At 43.6% G+C, this 19,001-nt stretch overlaps 1 protein-coding gene across 5 annotated transcripts in view; it reads right to left on the bottom strand.

Annotated features, from left to right (window-relative positions):
• Positions 1-19,001, bottom strand: part of HNRNPD (heterogeneous nuclear ribonucleoprotein D) — a 608,599-nt gene that overhangs the window by 266,211 nt on the left and 323,387 nt on the right. For 4 of the 5 annotated variants that reach the window (XM_044061182.1, XM_044061186.1, XM_044061185.1 and 1 more), the window contains exons 5-6: positions 10,358-10,460; positions 10,006-10,155 (exon numbers count right to left, since the gene is read on the bottom strand). In XM_044061182.1, the coding sequence (XP_043917117.1) occupies positions 10,006-10,155; positions 10,358-10,460 (253 nt within the window). The remainder of the gene's footprint in view (positions 1-10,005; positions 10,156-10,357; positions 10,461-19,001) is intronic. The other variant, XM_044061184.1, reaches the window with a different exon arrangement.

The following is a 19,001-nucleotide window of genomic DNA, read 5'->3' as shown; positions in this document are numbered from 1 at the left end:
AATATATATATATATATATATATATACATACATATGAGACAGATATACACACACACACGGTGGTGGTGCTGCGATAGTGTTGTCACCTCACAGGTTCAATTCTCAGCTAGAGCCGCCTTCCGCGTGCGGGAGACACAAGCGTGAATGGGCTGTATTCCTTAGCTGAAGGTTGTGCATCAGGGCTGGTAACTCAGCATGTGAAAATCAACTACCAATCATTAGCGGTTCGGAGTTCTGCTGCTGTGGCGAAGACATTAACAACATATATATATCTATATATATAACTATATATATATCTATATATATATCTATAGATAGATATATATATCTATATATATATATATATATATATTCTATATATATATATCTATATATATATATCTATATATATATATCTATATATATATATCTATTCCATATATATATATATAGGCAGCATTCTATATATATATCTATATATATATATCTATATATATATCTATATATATATATATCTATATATATATCTATATATTTTTTTTTTTAGGGTGCCGAGGTGCCAGCCCGACTCCCAACTTTCAACGAAGGCATGCCCATTCACGTACGTCTTTCGAATGCCACTCTACCGTGTGGAGGACATGCAGACTCCACACTGAAAGCGCTCCAGCAGACAACTGAACGGGAGAATCTCTTGCTGTGAGGAGACAGTGCTACCGCTACACCATAGCAGCTTACATATAGATTATATAGGGTCTATATCAGTCCATCGAAACGGCTGACGTTCGAATACCAGATGTTCGAACTGTTAAGTTCTAACACTTATCGTGAAGCCGCGGAGTACTGCTTTCCCAGGGAAATAATTTGGTGGGCCGTTTGCGTGGTTGGAAGTTATGGGTCGGGTTCAGTTAAGTGTGCGATTGCGTGGACGTTAGGGCACGGGTGAGTGTGCGATAGTGATGGACCTTGGGGTTTGGGTTAAGTTAAGTGGATAATGTATGTACAGTTTAGTGTAGAGTTAGATAAGTGTGCGTGGATTACTTTTTTTTTTGGTGTGTGTGTGTGTGTGTGTGTGTGTGTTGCTGCTGTTTTCTGGTGTGTGTGTGTGTGTCTTGGAACATAGATTTTTTTTCCCCTGTGAAAGAAAATTGCTGTTCTAAGTCTTCGAACTTTAACCGTTTCGGTGAACCGATATAGACCCTATTATATATGTGCATATTATATATATAGATATATATATAGATATATATAGATATATATATATAGATATATATAGATATATATATAGATATATATATAGATATATATATAGATATATATAGATATAGATAGATATATATAGATATATAGATAGATATATATAGATATATATATATATATATAGATATATATAGATATATATAGATATATAGATATATAGATATACTGCATTTCTTTACCAGGAAAGTCCACTGGGCCTAAAAGCCCATTTTCGGTGGAGGCCTGGGGAGAAAAGCTAACAAAAACAGAGAAGCAGAAAAAAAAATTACACATTAATTAGTAGTGAAGTAGAAACAGTGTTACAAATAGTGGTTACAGTAATATATACAGAATATATAGACAAGTCAGGAATTAAGTTGGTTTGATTACAGTAACATATACAGAATATATAGATAAAAGCAGGAATTTAGTTGGCTGCCAGATGAATTCAGAGTGGTAAAAACAGAGATAAATTAATCAGCATTATTGTGCTAGTATCAACAAGTGATGAAAGAAAAAAAATAATAAATATGAAGAAAGTATCATCTGTCACTAGTAATAAAAAGCATAGGAATTTAGTTATAATACAATGTGAAGGAACAGGTTAGGTTAAAGAGCAGGTACATAGCCAGGAAGAGTTGAGATGATTTTTCAGTGTTTGTTTGAAAGTGGTGGTGCTGCCCGTGTTTCTTACAGGAGGAGGAAGAGAGTTCCATAGTTTGGCGACTGTGAAGGAGTAGAGCAGAGCAGTTGACAGGCCCAGTAAGGTGGGCTTTTTTACTTTTAGAAGTAGATGATTTTTCAGATCCATGTAGCCTGCTGGGTTGGTATTTGGCAAGTGGAGTTGACAGAGCAGGACAGTCTGTGGGTATGCAGACTATTTTGTGTACTGTAGTTAGCTGGGTGAGTAAGAGATGGTGGGGGAGTTCCTACCACCTAATTGTTTCGGTGAGATACTGTGGTGGGATGAGAATTTGGCCTTTGTGGCTAATTTGGCTATTCTGTTCTAACACATCGTTTGGATTTTGTAGAATTTTGGATAGTAGTGAGGAGAGGGGCACAAAAAGGAGAGAGGGTAATAAAAATGTAGTTGCAAGTGTTTGTCTAGTAGAAAGGCTAAGAAAGTGTCGGCGCCTGTAAAGCATATCAAGCTTTTGGTGTGTTTTTTGATGTTACTGTTTATGTGTAGGTCAAAGTTTAGTTTTTCATCTATAATAATGGCTAGTAATTTAGTGTGTGGGACTTCTATAGTGGTATTATCATGGGCTTTTCTTAGGGGTAAAAATTACTAGTTTAGTTGTTTTTGGATTTAGGGCAAGATGACTGTTAAGCATCCAAGATTCTATAGGGGTGAGGGCATTCTGGGTGACCTGCAGGAGTTCAAAGCTGGAATTTGCAATGCATATTATTGTAGAGTCATCAGCATACTGGATTACTGAGCATTGTGGGAGAGTGATGTTAAAGTGGTTAATAAAGATGCTAAATAAGACAGGACCATGTATGGAGCCTTGGGGTACCCCTGTGGAAGTAATGAGGAAAGGAGAGCAAAACTGTTGCTATTTGGTGGATTGCTGCCTATTGGAGAGATAGCTATTGAAGCATTGTAGGGTAGGTGGGGAAATGTGGAGGGTAGATAATTTAGAGAGGATAGTGTGGGAAATGGTATTGAAAGCTTTGGTGAGGTCGAGGAAAAGGGAAGTGATTATTCTACCAGAATGCCATTCCCGGTTAACTGTATCAAGGAAGGAGAGGAGGGCTGTAGTGGTGCTGTGCCCTGGCCTGAAACCATGCTGAGTGGGTAACAGAATTTGATTTTCAAGCAGGTGGTCGAGGAGTTGGGCATGGATACATTTTTACAGTATTTTAGAGAGGGGTGAGAGAAAATACAGTTGTGTACACTTACCATAAATGTAGATCCAGAGCTGACGTTGCCACTGCAGTCTTGCAGGATATTATAGCTGGTCCTAATGCTATTTAAATTCCGCCTCCCAACCATAGCTTTGGGAATCTACCCAAATGCAATGACTGCAACAGTGAAACACTAAAAACAAGTTGTGTACACTTACCATAAATGTAGGTTACCCCTCGCTCCAGCCCCCCAACTTCTTTTGGTTATACCTCTACTTTCCTTTACTATGCTTAAAAGCTTTTTGGTGTATTTGCTTTATTGCTGGAGGTATATCATTGTACTTTTATATTTATTTGCTTCCCATTTGGGGGGGGGCACCTGACATCTGGGGCAAGAAGAACCGATGTAATGGCGTCGGCTGCATGTTTTATACCCGATGTCATGGAAGAAGGGACAGCAACCGACACAGGACCCAAGACTTTGTTAATCAGGCCGACTGAGGGCTACCTGCAAGCAGATAACCCAAATGTAATGACTGCAACAGTGAAACACGATTAACATTAGCTAAGAGTTGAAAGTTTGTGGTGTCTGTGCTGGTGCCGCCTTTGTGTAACGGGAGAATTAATGCTTTTTTCCAGATGTCTGAGACAATTGTCAGGAGCTAGAGTACAGGGTTTAAGCTTACATATACATGAATGTATCTCACAAGACACAAACAAAAAATGGTACTTGAGATTACTCACAAAAAGGAAAAAAATAAGGGGGGGGATAAGGATACCAGCGATGGCATCAAATAATTACTAGTAGGTAGAAGGAGCTAGTCAGAATACCTAAAAGATAAGAAAAAGGGTAGATACAAATCAGTCACAGCTACCGCACAACTAATGACAACTTTAGAAAGCGAGAAAAGAGGAAACTAGCAAAAAATGATAAATATAGTTATAGAATGCAAAAAAGTTTAGTACTTAAGCCAAGAGCATGTCTGACCAGTCTGATTTTCTACACGGCAAACGAGATCTGGGGCAAAGGGAAGAGAGGCAAGTATGGGCAGACTTAGCTTGAGAGTTTTTTTTGTCTGGCACGAGCTTGAGATAATGGCCAAGTCAGTCCCAAGGATCGGAACCGAACCCAACAGTCAAGAATGAATGAAGATTGACATCAGATTTATTTTCTTTGAATCCATTAAGGATTGCCGTGGCACATCCAGCCCTGGAATTGGAAATATGGTCCAATCTAAAATGTTTGGTAAAGATGTAGACATAGAGGTCCATGTAGCTGCCTCTGAAACGGAGGTAGTGTCCACCCTTTAAAGAAAGCTCCAGAAGAAGCCATAGCTCTAGTGTAGTGCGTTTTAATATTCGACCCAAAGGCTTTCCCATTGTATGTATAACAAAGAAATTGCCCTGGAAATCCAGGCAGAAATGGTCTGCTTTGTAACTGCTTTCCCCAGAGCCCTGGGATGACAGGGGACAGACAAATGGTCCGACTTCTTGATAGACTTGGTCTTATCAAAGTAAAACTTAAACTGTCTGTACACATCAAGGGAGTGTAAGACTTTCCCACTGAGATTCAGAGAATAAGGAAATAAGGTAGGAAGATGAATAGCTTGGTTTAAGGATAACTCATTGACAACTCTGGACATGAAGGAAGGGTTGGTCTTAAAGAGTTACCCTGTCCTTGTGGAAGGTGGGGAAAGGGGAAATAGCCATGAGAGCCTGTAGCTCTGACACTTTCCTGGCTGATGTCAAGGCTACTAGAGTACAGTTTTCAAAGTGCAGTGTTTTAGAGAGGCCTTTGAAACTTAAGGGGCTACCATGGGCTTCTCTAAAACATAATTCAGGTCCCATGGGGTGGGATGGGTTTCCTGGGGGGCCTGAGATGCAGCACTCCTTTTAGGAATAACTTTGCAGGCAATTGAGATGCCAAAGGGGGGTCAAGAAGAAGACCAGCTGAAATAGCAGCAAGGTGGGCTTTAACAGATGAGTATGCCAACCTTATCTGCAAGTCCTCACACAGGTATGACAGTACTAAGGGACTGTCACCCTGAAAAGCATCCAGCTGTCTTTGTAGACACTATATGGAGATTTTGTTTCCATTTAGACAAACAAGATCTCCTAGTGTGTTAGGTTTCTTGCCCTCCTGCAGGACTGTGAGCATGTCCTCATTGTAAAGGTGTCTGTAAGGGATAAAAATTCCATCTCCCACACAGTAAGGTTCAGAGACTGTAGGTGGGGATGGAATAGCGATACTTTGTTCTGCGTGAGAAGGTCCATTTTGTTAAGGGAGTTTGTGGCGACTGCCCCTGGCTAAATGCACAAGGAGGGGGAATCAATGTTGTCTTGGCTAAAAGGGGGTCATCAACAAGATTTTTGGTTTGTCCTGCTGAATTTGCAGTAGGACTTTCTGAATAAGTGGGAAGGGGGGAAATGCATACAGAAACCCATCCCCTTCCAAGAGATTGCAGAGGCATCCGTTGCCCTTGCCAGGGGACTGGATAGCCTGGTACAAAATGATGGAAATTGTATGTTCAGAGGGGAGGCAAACAGATCCAAGGTGTACCCCATTTGCAGATTACGCCCAAGAACACATCCCTGTGGAGCATCCATTTGCGAAACTGACATGGACTTGCTCAAGGTGTCTGCCTGTGTGTTCTGCTCCATCCCTGCTGACAGAGTGACAAGCTCCCAGACTTGGAGACCTAGTCTGCACAGCAAATAAGATCTTGTTCACATACCACAGAACTGTAGTGTTTTCTGTGAACAATTTTAGAGGGCCCTGGTTTAGCATGTGTTGGAAAGCCTTCAGGGCCAAAAGAATTGCTCTCATCGCTCCAATACTGATATGTTTTGTCTGATGAAATTTGACCAAGTGCCCTGGACTCTCTGGGAACCCATGGCTGCACCCCATCCCAGATCTGAGGCATCCATGTACATCTCCTGAACTGGCAAACCCATGGCTGCACCCCATCCCAGATCTGAGGCATCCATGTACATCTCCTGAACTGGCAAGGGAGCCTGTAAGGGGAGTCCTGGGTTGGAGGTCACTTGACTCAATCAAGAGAGAAACTCTTAACTGCGACGAGGTAGGAAGGGGATTTTGTACTCTAGGGGGTGAGAGTGCTATGTCTATACAGACCTTAGGTACCATTCTAACTTTTTCATTTGGGGCCTTGCCAATGGCAACATGGGAATAGTTGATGCCATATTACCCAGGAGTCTGAGGTACTGTCTTGCAGTCAAGATGGACTTTAAGGACAGAGATCAGGTAATGCCTTAAACTTTTCCACCTACTGAGGTCGGGATTGGGGTAGTTCATATCAAAACCCAGTGCTTGCAGCAGTGATTTTGAAGTCTGCCTGGATGAGAAGGTTGTCCAGGTAAGGGAATATCTGAATCCCTTGAGTCCTGCGAGGAGCCCACAGAAAAGCGTAGGTATTTCCTGTAACTAGGCTTTACGGGGATGTGCATGTAGGCATCCTTGATGTCCAAGGTGACTAGGAGTCCCTGAGGTAAAAATCAAGGGGAACAGGGTCTGCAAAGTAATATTCTGAAGGTGGGTTACTTGCAGGAAAACGTTGGTGGGAAAATCTAAGATTGGTCCCCAGGGACCCTCTTTTCTTGGGACTAGGAAGAGTCTGGAATAGAAACCCTTTCCCTTTTCTGTCATAAGGGCAGAATGAATTGTTCCTTGGGCAATAAGGCTGTCTATGACCTGATGAAAAGGGGGGGGGGGAGCTACTCTGGTTGGGTGTGGAATACCCCTTAAGGCAGATGTTATCCAGGTCAAGAAATAACCCTTTTCTATGATGGATAAGGCCCACCTGTCTGCGGTAATGTTTTTCCAAACAGGGAGACCGTGAGAGAGTCTTAGGGAAAGGGGGGAGTGGAATAGAGAGGCTTGTTCAGTAATGGCAGGTAGTCACAGACTACCTGCCCTGTTCTGAAAAAAAAAAAAAAAAAAAAAAGGCTTCTGGGCCAGGATAGGAGCCTGAGAAGGCCTGGAAGGAGTTTGCTGCTCTCTTGTGCTCTTTCTGCCTCTGGAAAGGAGGAGGAGGAAGAGAATGTTTCTTTATAAATTTAGTTTTTGAAGCCTAATTCCTGTAGAATTTGGGGATAGGAGAAACAAAGTACTTCAGATACGAGGTACTCCATCCCCTTCTCTTATTGGAGGTTTGAACAACTCAACCACTTTTTTCCCCAAAGAGGGCAGAGTTATCCAGAGGTGCATCCAATAGTTTTGCCCCATCATCAGGTAAGGGCTGTAACCTTTGCTAGGAATATCTTCAGGAGTGAAGCAGATGTAGCAGATCTGGCAGAGGCTTCAGCTGCATCGTAGCTGCACCTAATTGAATACCTAGTGACCCAAAATGACAAGGACATAAGGCTGGATAGCTGCGTCTTGGCAGGAGAATCTGGGATCTCAGTCAGAAGATTAGTGGCTTGTCCTAAAAGTGCTAGGGCATATTTTGACATAAGAGTTTGACAGTTTAACTGCCCTTAATGTCAGGGTAGCTGAAGCGTAAACCTTTTTTTCCAAGGCGCTCCAATGGCCTTGCTGTCTTTATCTGTATGGAGAACTGAAGTTAGATGTAAGCAGTTCTGAGGGCTTATCAGCCAAAACTGATACAGTGCCAGGGTCTGCTACAGGGCATTTAAGAAACTTGGCCCGCTCAGGGATCTGGTAGAACCTGTTAGGACTCACAGAGGCTGCATTAAAAGCATTCAGAAAAGCTGGCGGTATAGCTGAAGGAGCAGGAGTCCATTTGTAGAAGTTCATAGCATCTTTCCTGAGCTTGTCATCTCAGTGGAATCCCACTGAAAAAACTCCCTCAATTCGGAAATGGTCTTCCCAAAGGTAAGATCCTCACCTGGTGAATGTGTCTCTGCAGAATTTTCCTCTGGGGAGGCATAACCAAGGGAGATGGTAACTGGAAGACATAAGATAGAGAATCCCCTGAGGAGGAGACAGGAGTCCTCAGCTTGGTTGAGAAATATCTTGAGCTTGAGGCCTAGGGCTAATTACTGCAGAGCCACTGGGGAGGATGAGGGCACAGCAGGCCCAAGAGCTATAAAAGCATTGAAGAGGTTCTGAGAAAATGCTTGGCAGTCTGGCTGGCTCTGTACAGGAGAAGAAATATGCTTTGTTTTCTTTTTTGTTTTAGGGAAGGGCTACACAGTGCCAGGGCCAAGTTAAGTCTAGGTTCATAAACATCTGCCATAGTGGAAGGACCTGTCTGGGAAGCCGGTACAAGCAGAGGTTCCCCCCTCACTGCTGGTAGCCAACGTCTCCATTACCTCAGAGGATGCATCTTCTGCTCTGGGTTCTGTGGCTTCCCCAACGATTCCAGACGTACCCACATCAACAGAAAACGAATGTTCCTCCAGGTTAATGTCGGCCACAGGAGGGGCACTGGGTGGAGAAGGTGCAGCAAACAGATGTGGGCCTAGCAACTTTGGCCTTTTTCATAGGTGACTCGACTGGCAGACCGAACAGCCCCTCCATAGCTAAACCTAAGCGCTTACGGTGCTGATTTTCTAAATAAATGTTCAGGGCATGCAGATGGCAGCGTAACGTTTTAAGGATGAAGGCCTGATGGATGAAGCAGGACTTGCGGTCATGTACAGACCCTAAACAGAAAAGGCATAGCTTGTGGGCGTCCTTATGGAGGATCTGACTACCACACCTACACTTCCCCTCTTGGATGACATGAGCCTAAACAGGCACGCAGCGATCCACAACAAAACATCCCCAACGGGGTACTTATCTTTGAAAGGATGATCCGACGGCTGATACTACAGGAACAGCTGACGTTCGACTGGCATTTGACGATTCAGGTCTGGTATGTGCAGACGTCCCTTTTATGACCCACGTTCCCTTAGCCAACCTCAGACGTCTCACATACTCCCCTGCAGTCACTAGAAACTTTTGTATACTGGCAGGACGTTCAGGTAGCAAGAGAGGAATACCCCAAAAGTTTGGCATACTGCAACATGAGAATAGGACATCAATGATTAGAAGGAACAGATTCTAATGAACTGTGGGTCTAGGATGTAAACCTGGATGGTTCAAGTAGCAAGGAAGCTGTCTGGAAGCCCTCTGTTACTGCAGCTACTTTTGGGAGTGAAGGCTGCCAGCATCTTTTCTTGCAGCTTCCATATGGCCCTTACTAAATTTTTTGCAAACCACAAGTCTAAGATACCTACAGCCTGAGGTAAACCAAACCTCTGCATCAATTCAATGACATACTTCCACTGATTACAGGTCCCTGCTCCTGTGCAATGCTGGGTTTGCCAATGGAAGAAAAAACTACTTCAACCTAAAGCCCTGATGGCGGCAGCTGGAGCCACCTGTAATGGACAAGTCTTCCGTACAAGCATTTAGTTGCAAATGGATGAAAACTTCAAATTTCTTCTTTGTGGCTCTGTGGGATTTTGGGGGGGGGGGGTTCAGATCTTGGGAAAGGCAGGAGGTGCCAAGGTTGTGTTTTCAAATGAAGGATATCTGTGATTTTATTTGTGAGCACTGTTAAATGTACAAGGAGTTTCTTTCCCATCAAGGTCTAGTAAGCATGTGGAATACTGCCTTATACCAGAGACTGGCCAATTTTCAACAGATCCTTAGTTCATATGAAGACCAGTTGAACACTCTTATAAAAAATACATGCAAGCAAAAGTTACACATCAGAAAAACTCAAACTCACCGGCAAGTGATTCAGAGTCAGAACTGTAAACAGCGAACACCAATGACAGATTTACCATATGTACATGCATCTTATGAGGCACATTATTCAGCATTATCTTTCACAGAGGAAAGAACTACAAACTCCAACTAGAACAATGTAGGAGCAAATTATAATGCTACAACTCATTATTAAACACCTGGAGGCTGGTCTACTGCATCATTACATTCCAAATGCAAAATAAAAACATGCAGATACTTACTGCTATAGTCACCATAGCCATAGTAGTTGTTATAACCAGTATAATCAAAACTACCATATCCTCCATAGTTTTGACTGTTGTATCCGTAACTGCCATAACCTGGGTTCCAGTAGCTGTTGTATCCTTGGGTCCAGCTTGGAGTTGGGCCTACTAATAAAGAATTTCAGAATGGGTGAAAGACTACAGCAAAGCCTAAACATGCCACAGAAGCATTTTAATAATCAACACAAAATAAAAGGAAACTGAAATAATTTACTTAAAAATCCAATAACTGAAGCCACAACAGGAAAAAGCAGAAATACTTGTGCAACTTAGAGTTCTAAACTGCTGGCTTACAGCACCTATAAGTTACCTGTTCCTCTTCCTCGTGCCCTTCCTGCTGCAAATCCCCCACGTACGGACTGCTGTTGCTGCTGCTGATACTGTTCTTTTGACATTGCTGGTTTTATTTCACACTAAATATCAAAAATAATTACTTGTTAGCTGGAGTAATCCTCCCTGTAGAAAGCATTAACAGAATGGGCAAGTATTCAATTATGAAATCAAGCCCAAAACAAACAAGGATGAGAATTGATGCTAGACAGCATTTCTAAGACTACTTCATTATTTCAGGCTTTGTAAAAGTAAACAGCAAGAAAGAAAAGTTGTGTAAAATCTTACCATAACAATAGTTGTCCTTCTCTTCCATGTTGCAATATTCTGTACAGTTGGGTTTTCTCCTCCTGCTACCTGAACGTCCAGCCAGTATACAAACGTTTGCATGGTGCGTGGGAGGTCAGACGCAGGTAGCAGAGCGTGGGCCATAAAAGTGAAATATGTGCGCACCAGACTTCAAAACTTAGCACCCCAGTCGGAACCAGTCCCAGAGAAGATAGTGCAAGTCCTGTGCCATCCAAGAAGGGAAATGCCTGATATGAGGGGGTGGGAGGGAAGGAATACTGCAACATGGAAAAGGACATCTATAGTTACTGCAAGATTTCACACTACTTTTCTATGTCCTTCTATTCATGTTACAGTATTCTGTACAGTTGGGTGAGTGCCAAAGCTCACTGTGAGAAGAGGGTGGTGGCCTAGTAGAATTCTCCAGGAATCCACAGAGGATAGACCTGGCAAATCCGGCCCTGGACCTGGAAATCTGGACTATCATGTAATGCTTTGAGAAAGTGTGCACAGATGACCAAGTGGCTGCTTCAAGAGAAGTGGAAGTGTCCAGGCATTTGAAGAAGGCTCCAGATGAAGCCATAGCCCTAGCGGAATGTGCTTTTACACTGCTCCGTAAGGGTTTCCTGTTTTGTGTGTGTAATTGCCCTGCAAATCCAGGCTGAAATGGTTTGCTTAGTTATTGCTTTCCCCAGGGCCCTGGGGTGGAAGGAGACTAACACTTGGTCAGACTGTCTGATGGGCTTGCTTTTGTGCAGACAGAATCTGAGCCATCTGTGCACCTCAAGGGAATGAAGTACTCTCTCACAGACTACGTGTCAGTTGAGAAAGAAAGTGGGTGGACTGCTTGGTTTAAGGATAGGTCATTGACCACCTTTGGTATCAAGGATGCGTTGGGTTCTGAGGATTACCCAGTCTCTGTAGAAGATGAGGAAAGGAGGAAAAGCCATAAAATCTTGCAACTCACTCTAGCCAAGGTCAAGGCCACCAGCAGAACAATTATCCATGTGCAGTGTTTTAGGGAAGCTTTGGATGCTGGCTCAAAGGGAGGGAAGCATGACCTTCTCTAAAACATAGATCAGGTCCCATGGAGGTGGAATGGGCTTCCTAGGTGGTTTGAGGTGATGTACCCCCTTAAGTAACAGTTTTGCAGGCAGTCTGGAAGCTAAGGGAGGGTCCAGAGCTAGGCTGGCAGAAATGGAAGACAAATGGGCCTTAAAGGAGGGGAGTGCTAGCCCTGTCTGCAGACGTTCACACAGGTAAGACAGCACTAGAGGGACCTTACTTTGCAATGGGTCCAACTGCCTTCTAAGACAGAGAATCTTTTCCACCTGGATACACAAGATCTCCTGGTATTAGGTTTCCTGGCCTCCTGCAAAGACAGTGAGCACATTCTCGCTGTATAGGTGTCTGAAAGGGATCAGAATCTCATCACCCACAAGGTAAAGTGTAGAGATTGCCAAAGTGGGTGGATGTGGGTTCCCTTGTCCTGTGTGAAAAGGTCCACCAAGTGGTAACTTGTGGTTAATATCCTTGGCTAACTGCAAGAAGAGGGGGAACCAATGTTGCCTTGGCCAATGGGGACTCAACAGCAAGATTTTTGGCCTGTCCTGCTGAAGATTCAGCAGGACTTTCTGAAGGAGGAAGGGGGGATGCATAGAGAAACATCCCCTTCCAGGAGATTGAAGAGGCACCTGCTGCCATCACCAGAGATTCTGGCAGTCTGGTGCAGGAGGAGGAAAGGTGTGTGTGTTCACGGTGGAGGCAAACAGGTCTATGTGAGGTGTACCCCACCAGTGGACAAGGTCCTGGAATACATCCCTGTGTAGCATCCATCAGTGGGACATGGTCATGAACCTGCGGAGGGAATCGGCCCAAGAGTTCTGTTGGGAAGGGATGTATACTGCCTGAAGAGCAACTCCCTGACTAGTGGCCAGTTCCCACACAAGGAGAGCTAGTCTGCTAAGTAAGAAAGATTTGTTTCTCCCTTGCTTGTTGAGATACCACAGCACTAGGGTATTGTCTGTGAAAAGCTTTAGGGGTCCCTGTTGTAGCCTGGGCTGAAAGGCCTTCAAGGCCAGCAGTATTGCTCTAATTTTTCTTGTACTAATGTACTTTTTCCTGTGTGGTTCTGGCCAAACTCCCTGCACTTTTAGGAAGCCCAGTGTGGCTCCCCAACAGAGGTCTGCGGCATCTGTGTACATTATCTATGTTGGTAAATGGGGTTGGAGTGGAAGACCCGGGTTGAGCTTCACCTGGGTCAGCCACCAATGGATTTCCTGCTTGACGCAAGGTAAGAGGGGCACCCTGTACTTTAGGGGGTGAGAGTGCTGTGTCCAAAAAAAAAATAACGATGTTCCACTGCAGTTTCCTCATGTGAAGTCTTTCTACAGCATAGGTATAGTAGAAGTCATGCAGCCCAGGAGCCTACGGTACAGACTTGCAGTCATTTCCTTGGTTTGAAGTACCAAAAGTAGGTACTGTGGCAGGCTTTCATGTCTGTCTGAATCCTGCACTCTAGGAAGCTTATGTCCTGGGTGGGGTCCAGATGGGATTCTGGGTACTTTGAAGCCCTACGGACTGGAGAAGGGCACTGATTTTCTGCAACTGAAGCCGGAGGGACTGTTTGCAGTCTGCCTGGATGAGGTCGTTGTCCAAGTAAGGGAAGATTTGGGTCCCTTGAGTCCTGCAGAATGCAACCACTGGTACCAGACATTTGGTGAAGACTCTGGGTGCTGTGGCAAGAGCAAAGGGCAAGGGTGAGAACTGACAATGAAAGAAGGCTACTGAGAAATGGAGAAAACTCCTGAAACTGGGCCTTATGGGGATGTGTAGGTAGGCATCCTTGATGTTCAAGCTGGCCATGAACTCTTAATTTAGGGTCAGAAGGAAAAGAGTTTGTAATGAAAGCATCCTGAAGGTGGGGACATGCAGGAAAAGGTTCAGATGGGAGAGATCTAAAACTGGTCTCCAGGGCCCATCTTTTCTTGGCACTAAGATGATCCTGGAGTAAAAGCTTTTTCCCATTGCAGACTGTGGGACAAGCAGGATAGTACCTTAGGCCATAAGGTTGTCCAGAACTGGTTGTAAGAGGAGAAGCTGTTCTTTTGGGGGCTGAGGAATACCCCCTTCTCTTTGGGGGGATGATAAGAGGTCATGAAGTACCCGTGTTCTATTACCGAAAGTACCCATTTGTCTGAGGTGATGTCTCCCCACACTTGGAGACTGTGAAAGTCTTAAGAGGAGACAGATTGGAGGGGGGGGGGGTTCAAGATTGGAAGGTAGTCACAGACTACATTCCCTGTCTTGAAAGGGCGCCCTCAGGCTGGTAGATGGTGTAGTCCTGGCAGGAGTGGATTGTTTCTTGGGAGCTTTTCTTGGTCTGGAAGAGGAAGCAGGACCTGAATGCATCCTGAGTTTTGGATGGGCAATTCCTTTGAAAATTGGGAACTGGAGATACAGATAATTTAAGTCTTGCAACTCCTTACCTTTTTGTTGCAAGGTCTTGGCCTTTTTCTTTAGTGGTTCAGTAAGCAAGTCCGAAGGTCCCTCCATACCTAGTGCTAGCAGTTTCAGACATTGGTTCTCAAGTTAAAGGTTGCGCGTGTGAAGTCTGCTACATAAGGTCTTTGGTACAAAGGCCTTGTAGTCGTACGACTTCTCTAAACAGAGTAGAAAGAGGTCATGTGCGTCTTTGTGGGGTATCTGACAGACATTTACATTTGCCCTTTCTGGATGACACTAACAAGCACCAACATGCAATGACTCAAAAGGTTCCCCACGAGGTACTTATCTGAGTTTTTTCAAAGATCCGACAGCTGGGAAGGCAAGAACACCAGATGTTTGACTGGCGGCAGAGAAGTCTTGAAGTCTGGTGCGTGCAGACTTCACTTTTATGGCCCATGCTCTGCTAGCCAAGTCAGACTTCCCACACACAATGCAGTCACTGAAAACTTGTATATACTGGCCAGATGTTCGGGTAGCAAGAGAAAACTCAACTGTACAGAACACTGCATAATGTGAATAAAAGGACATTTCCAAAAATACACTATATAAAAAAAAAATACATTAACCTGACATGAGCAAACTTTGACTGTTGAAAAAAAATTATCTTTATGTTCACAACAGTGAACAGGATCCTGCAGTACTGAATTTCCAAAAGTTGTTCTAGCTTAAGAGTCTTAACAGATGTGTCCACATTAATCTGCTTGATATTAAGCCTGACTTTTCTTTCCACAAACTACAGTACTGCAGAATTAAAGTTTTAGTAACCTTTATCCATAAAGCTCTTCTGCCCATTCACTTACAATGACAACACACAGGACTAATTGCTTATGAAAAGTGGGGGGAAAAATCAGTACATTTCACTTTTTTTTTTAAACAATGACACCTTTGGTAAATTACAGTGGTTCTACAGTACTTTATGAAAATGCTGATAAGCTCCAGTGACCGACGCCCACCTACTTAAAAAAAACGTAAAAGTACATTAGAAGTAAATGTGAAGTTATAACTCTGGAAGCAAAGTTCAGGCATGCAGAGATAAATGTTAACTAGGTCTCAGGCAATGCTGTCAGTTAACAGGGTAGAAAGCAACAATGCAAGGTAGGTACAGTTACAGCCTTGGAAATAACTTTGTTACAGAATCCAGTCAATTAATTTCAGAGTGGGCCAGTCCAAGGATCAAACGTCAACTTCTTGTGATGAGAAAAAGTGGAAATGTGCTTAGCTAAAAGATTATACAAATGTTGTTCTAACTCTTGTGGTTTACCTGCACCTCAATCCTTCTGTGGACATGAATGGGAAACATTTGTAAATAAATGATGCAGAGTCCTACAGGTAGACTAAACAGAACAAGTGCATAGCATTATCAGAAAATGTTCTATTAACAATATTTATCAACTGCTTTGGTGCCCAAGGTAATACGGACAGTTAATCACAGCAGATCTAACGAGCCAGAGACGCCAACATACCTCTGCAGACATTATATTTTAATTGTCCAGAGCCCTTCAAAGAATGTGACATGTCAAACAAAATTTTTCAGTCAAGTGACTGAACCCTTGAAATAAAAACAACCTCTCTCTATGGGTAACCTAGTAGAGTACAAAAAAAAAAAAACCTAGTCAAGTACAAAAAAAAAAAGTGATCAACATAACTCGTCAAAAAGGACAGTAAAGATGAGGCTTCAACTATAATGAAAACTTTCAGAGACAAAGGAAAAAGTGCTCTTAAAGGATCAAAGGGAAGAGTTCCCAAGACCAACTCTTCCACAAGAATAGGTGAAAAGATCGTGAATATTCAAAAGGGAGAGATTGGAGGGCTTATGGAGCTGTCAAAAGGTTGAGGCAAGTGATTTAAAAATCATGCGGAGCACACTGCCTGCCTTTTCTGAGATCTTACTCCCATTTAACAGCAAGGAGCAAGTACTGTCACAATGGAACTGAAAAGTTCGGGCAAGAGCAGTTCAGTGTTCCAAAACCAATGTTCTCAACACAGGCAAGGCTATGCAGAACGCAGACTTAAGAAAAGGCCCTGCTGTGAGTAAAGCCCACAGGAGAGTCTAGTCACTTATGGATATTAGACTGACGGAACAAGTCGGGACAGTCTGGCCACACAGACACAAACAAGGGATATGGCAAGACAGCATCTAACCAATGAAATACCTCCAAGCTACTTTTCAGACATACTCTGAAAGACAAAAAAATCTCATCTAACCAACCATTAACAAAATTCTGTCTCCTCACTTTAAAACAGGCTCAGTTCTTAGAACCAATATGCGATATGGGTAAGATTTTTAAATAGACCCCCACTTCTGCGGAAGACTAGCACAGCTACAGTCAGGTGCCATATCATGACAGAACCAAAGTTTAGTTCCATGTAATGTGGCGGGGGGGGGGGGGGGATGGGTGGTATAGTCTGTTGCAATACTACCCTCCAGTCAAGTAGTCTAGATTTCTATCATCTGCCCTCACTCTACTCTCATGGGGTAGCAAGAAAGTAAAGGGAGGTCTAGACAGTGCAAAATTACACCCAAGGTTAAACTACTTTAAAAAGAAGCCAATGGAATCCCCTGGGATTCCACCTGTGTCCCTGCTGGACAGGGGCATTGGGTGCTGACTTGTCTAAACATGGGCTAAACTCTTGGTTAGATTTACAAGGGCTTCAGGGCCAATAGCCTAGTAACTTCCTATGATCCTATAGGCAAGTAAGACTGGGTTTCCCTTTGTCTAATGTACCATACCACTGTCACATAACCAGTCTGTATGGAAATCACACTCTTGGGGAGGAGACCCTGAAAAGCCTGCAATCCAAAAAGACTAGTCTCCAAAACACTGCTGTGAAGAATGACCTCTTTGTCCATGTACCTTGGACCATCCTCCATTCAAAATGCCACTCCCCCTGAAGAAGGGAGTCTGTGGTCACTACCGCCACCAGGGAATCTGCACAGAACAGGCAGGCCTCTGTTACTTTGAGAGTTTTTTCATGGGTATCGTCACAGATCTATATTTCGCTAGTTAAATTTATAGCCAATTAATTAAAAGTATAGTTGTCCATTGTATTTTGTAATTAATTAACTTTTGAGTGCTGTGGTTTACAGCACTGCTTGTTATGTTGACTGTTAAAGTATTTAGTGTAAATGTTGCAGCTATCAGGAAGTCTGAATTCTTGGCGGAGTGTCTATGTTGGACTTTCAAAGTTTCAAAAAAGCAGTCAATGTGGGCACAAGCTGCCTCCTCCTAGACCTCCATTTACTCTGTATGCCACTTGGGGGCTTGCAGACTTCCCATCTTAGGCTTCATTCAGTGCTAGGGCTCTTCAAACAAAGAGAAAATGATGGTTAAAAGTCCCCCCTCCCTCCCATAGAGACTAGGAGCATCTACTTCTGCAGGACCTTCTATTGACATTTTTCTGGCCTCGAAGTCTCGGACCAAACTACACAGAAAGAGAAAAAGGAAAAAAAGAAAGACAGATAAATCAGACAAGTGACAGACAAATCTTCACGAGTAGTATCCAGGAAATGTTCTCCAGATCTGACTGGACCAGTCAGACAGGATCAGAGATCAGTTCGGAGGTTGGAAAAGATAGGCTGTCAGGCCCAGTTCTTGCAGTAACTGGTGAGCCCAAAGCCACATTCCCTTGTTCTACAAGAAAGGAGATACCAGTGGCATTGTCCTCTCAGTTGTCCTGAAGCCTCACTGAAAAGGCTGTTGAAGTTTCTCAACATGCAAGCCTAGCTTGTGGGTTCTCGGTACTGTCCGCTGGGGTCATAGAGAACAGTGATCCAGCATACCTTCCTCTTTCTCCAGTATGGGTCCACCCTAGCTTGGAAAGTACAGTTGTGTACACCTACCATAAATGTAGATGTTAGAGTGTCTTCACTGTTGCAGTCAGGACTGTAGGGTTCTCCCCTGCCGGCAGGCAGCCCCAGGTTGGCCAGAATCCCAAAGTCTGGGTCTGGCGTCGGCTGTTCAACCATGCTCCCTGACGTCAGAGCGCCAGGAGTACAAAGCTGACAGCAGACGCCATCTTCTCCAGTTTTTCTTGCCCCAGATGTCGGGAGTCCCAAAATGAAAAAGGTCCCATAACCTTTGCAAATACACCTCAGAAGAATGGTGAAAAAAGAAAATACACAAAAGTAAAAATAAGAGGGGACAGGAGGGAGGGAAACCCAGACTGCAACAGTGAAGACATGCGAACATCTACATTTATGGTAGGTGTACACAACTGCACTATGTTCATCGTGTTTCACTGTTGCAGTCATGACTGCAGGGTAGAATCCCAAAGCAGAAAGAAAGGGAGGTGGTCATAAAGAGGAAGGGGCGGCTAAAAGGCCCTGCAAGACTGCAGAGGCAAAGCCTGCCCTAGACTTAGAGTGGGAGGTAGATTGTAGTGCTTAGAAAATGTATGCACTGAACTCCAAGTTGCAGCTTCCAAAATATCCTTGGTAGGAACTCCCCTGAGGAAGGCCGCAGAAGTGGCAGCAGCTCTGGTGGAATGAGTCCGCATACTCCCTGGGATTTGCTTTCCATGGTGAGAATAACAAAATCTGATTCCATAAGCAATCCATTTAGAAATGGTCTGTTTTGAAATGGCTTTACCTTGGGAACTGGAAGCATAAGAAACAAACAATTGTTCTGATTTTCTGATGTCCTTAGTTCTGTTCAGGTAAAACCGTAGCTGTCTGTGTACATCCAAGGAATGTAAGATCCTTTCCCCTTAATTTGAGGAGTAGGGAAAAAGTTTGGCAAGTGAATAGTTTGATTTAAAGCCACTTTGAAACCACCTTAGGCATGAAGGTAGGATTAGTCCTCAAAGATACTGTCTTGATGAAAAATAAT

The sequence above is a fragment of the Protopterus annectens genome, chromosome 2.part0 (genome assembly GCF_019279795.1).
Source record: "Protopterus annectens isolate FY-2018-M chromosome 2.part0, PAN1.0, whole genome shotgun sequence".
Classification (NCBI taxonomy): domain Eukaryota; kingdom Metazoa; phylum Chordata; order Ceratodontiformes; family Protopteridae; genus Protopterus; species Protopterus annectens.
Note: the sequence above shows the minus strand (reverse complement) of the source record. Positions and strands in the feature narration are given on the sequence as shown.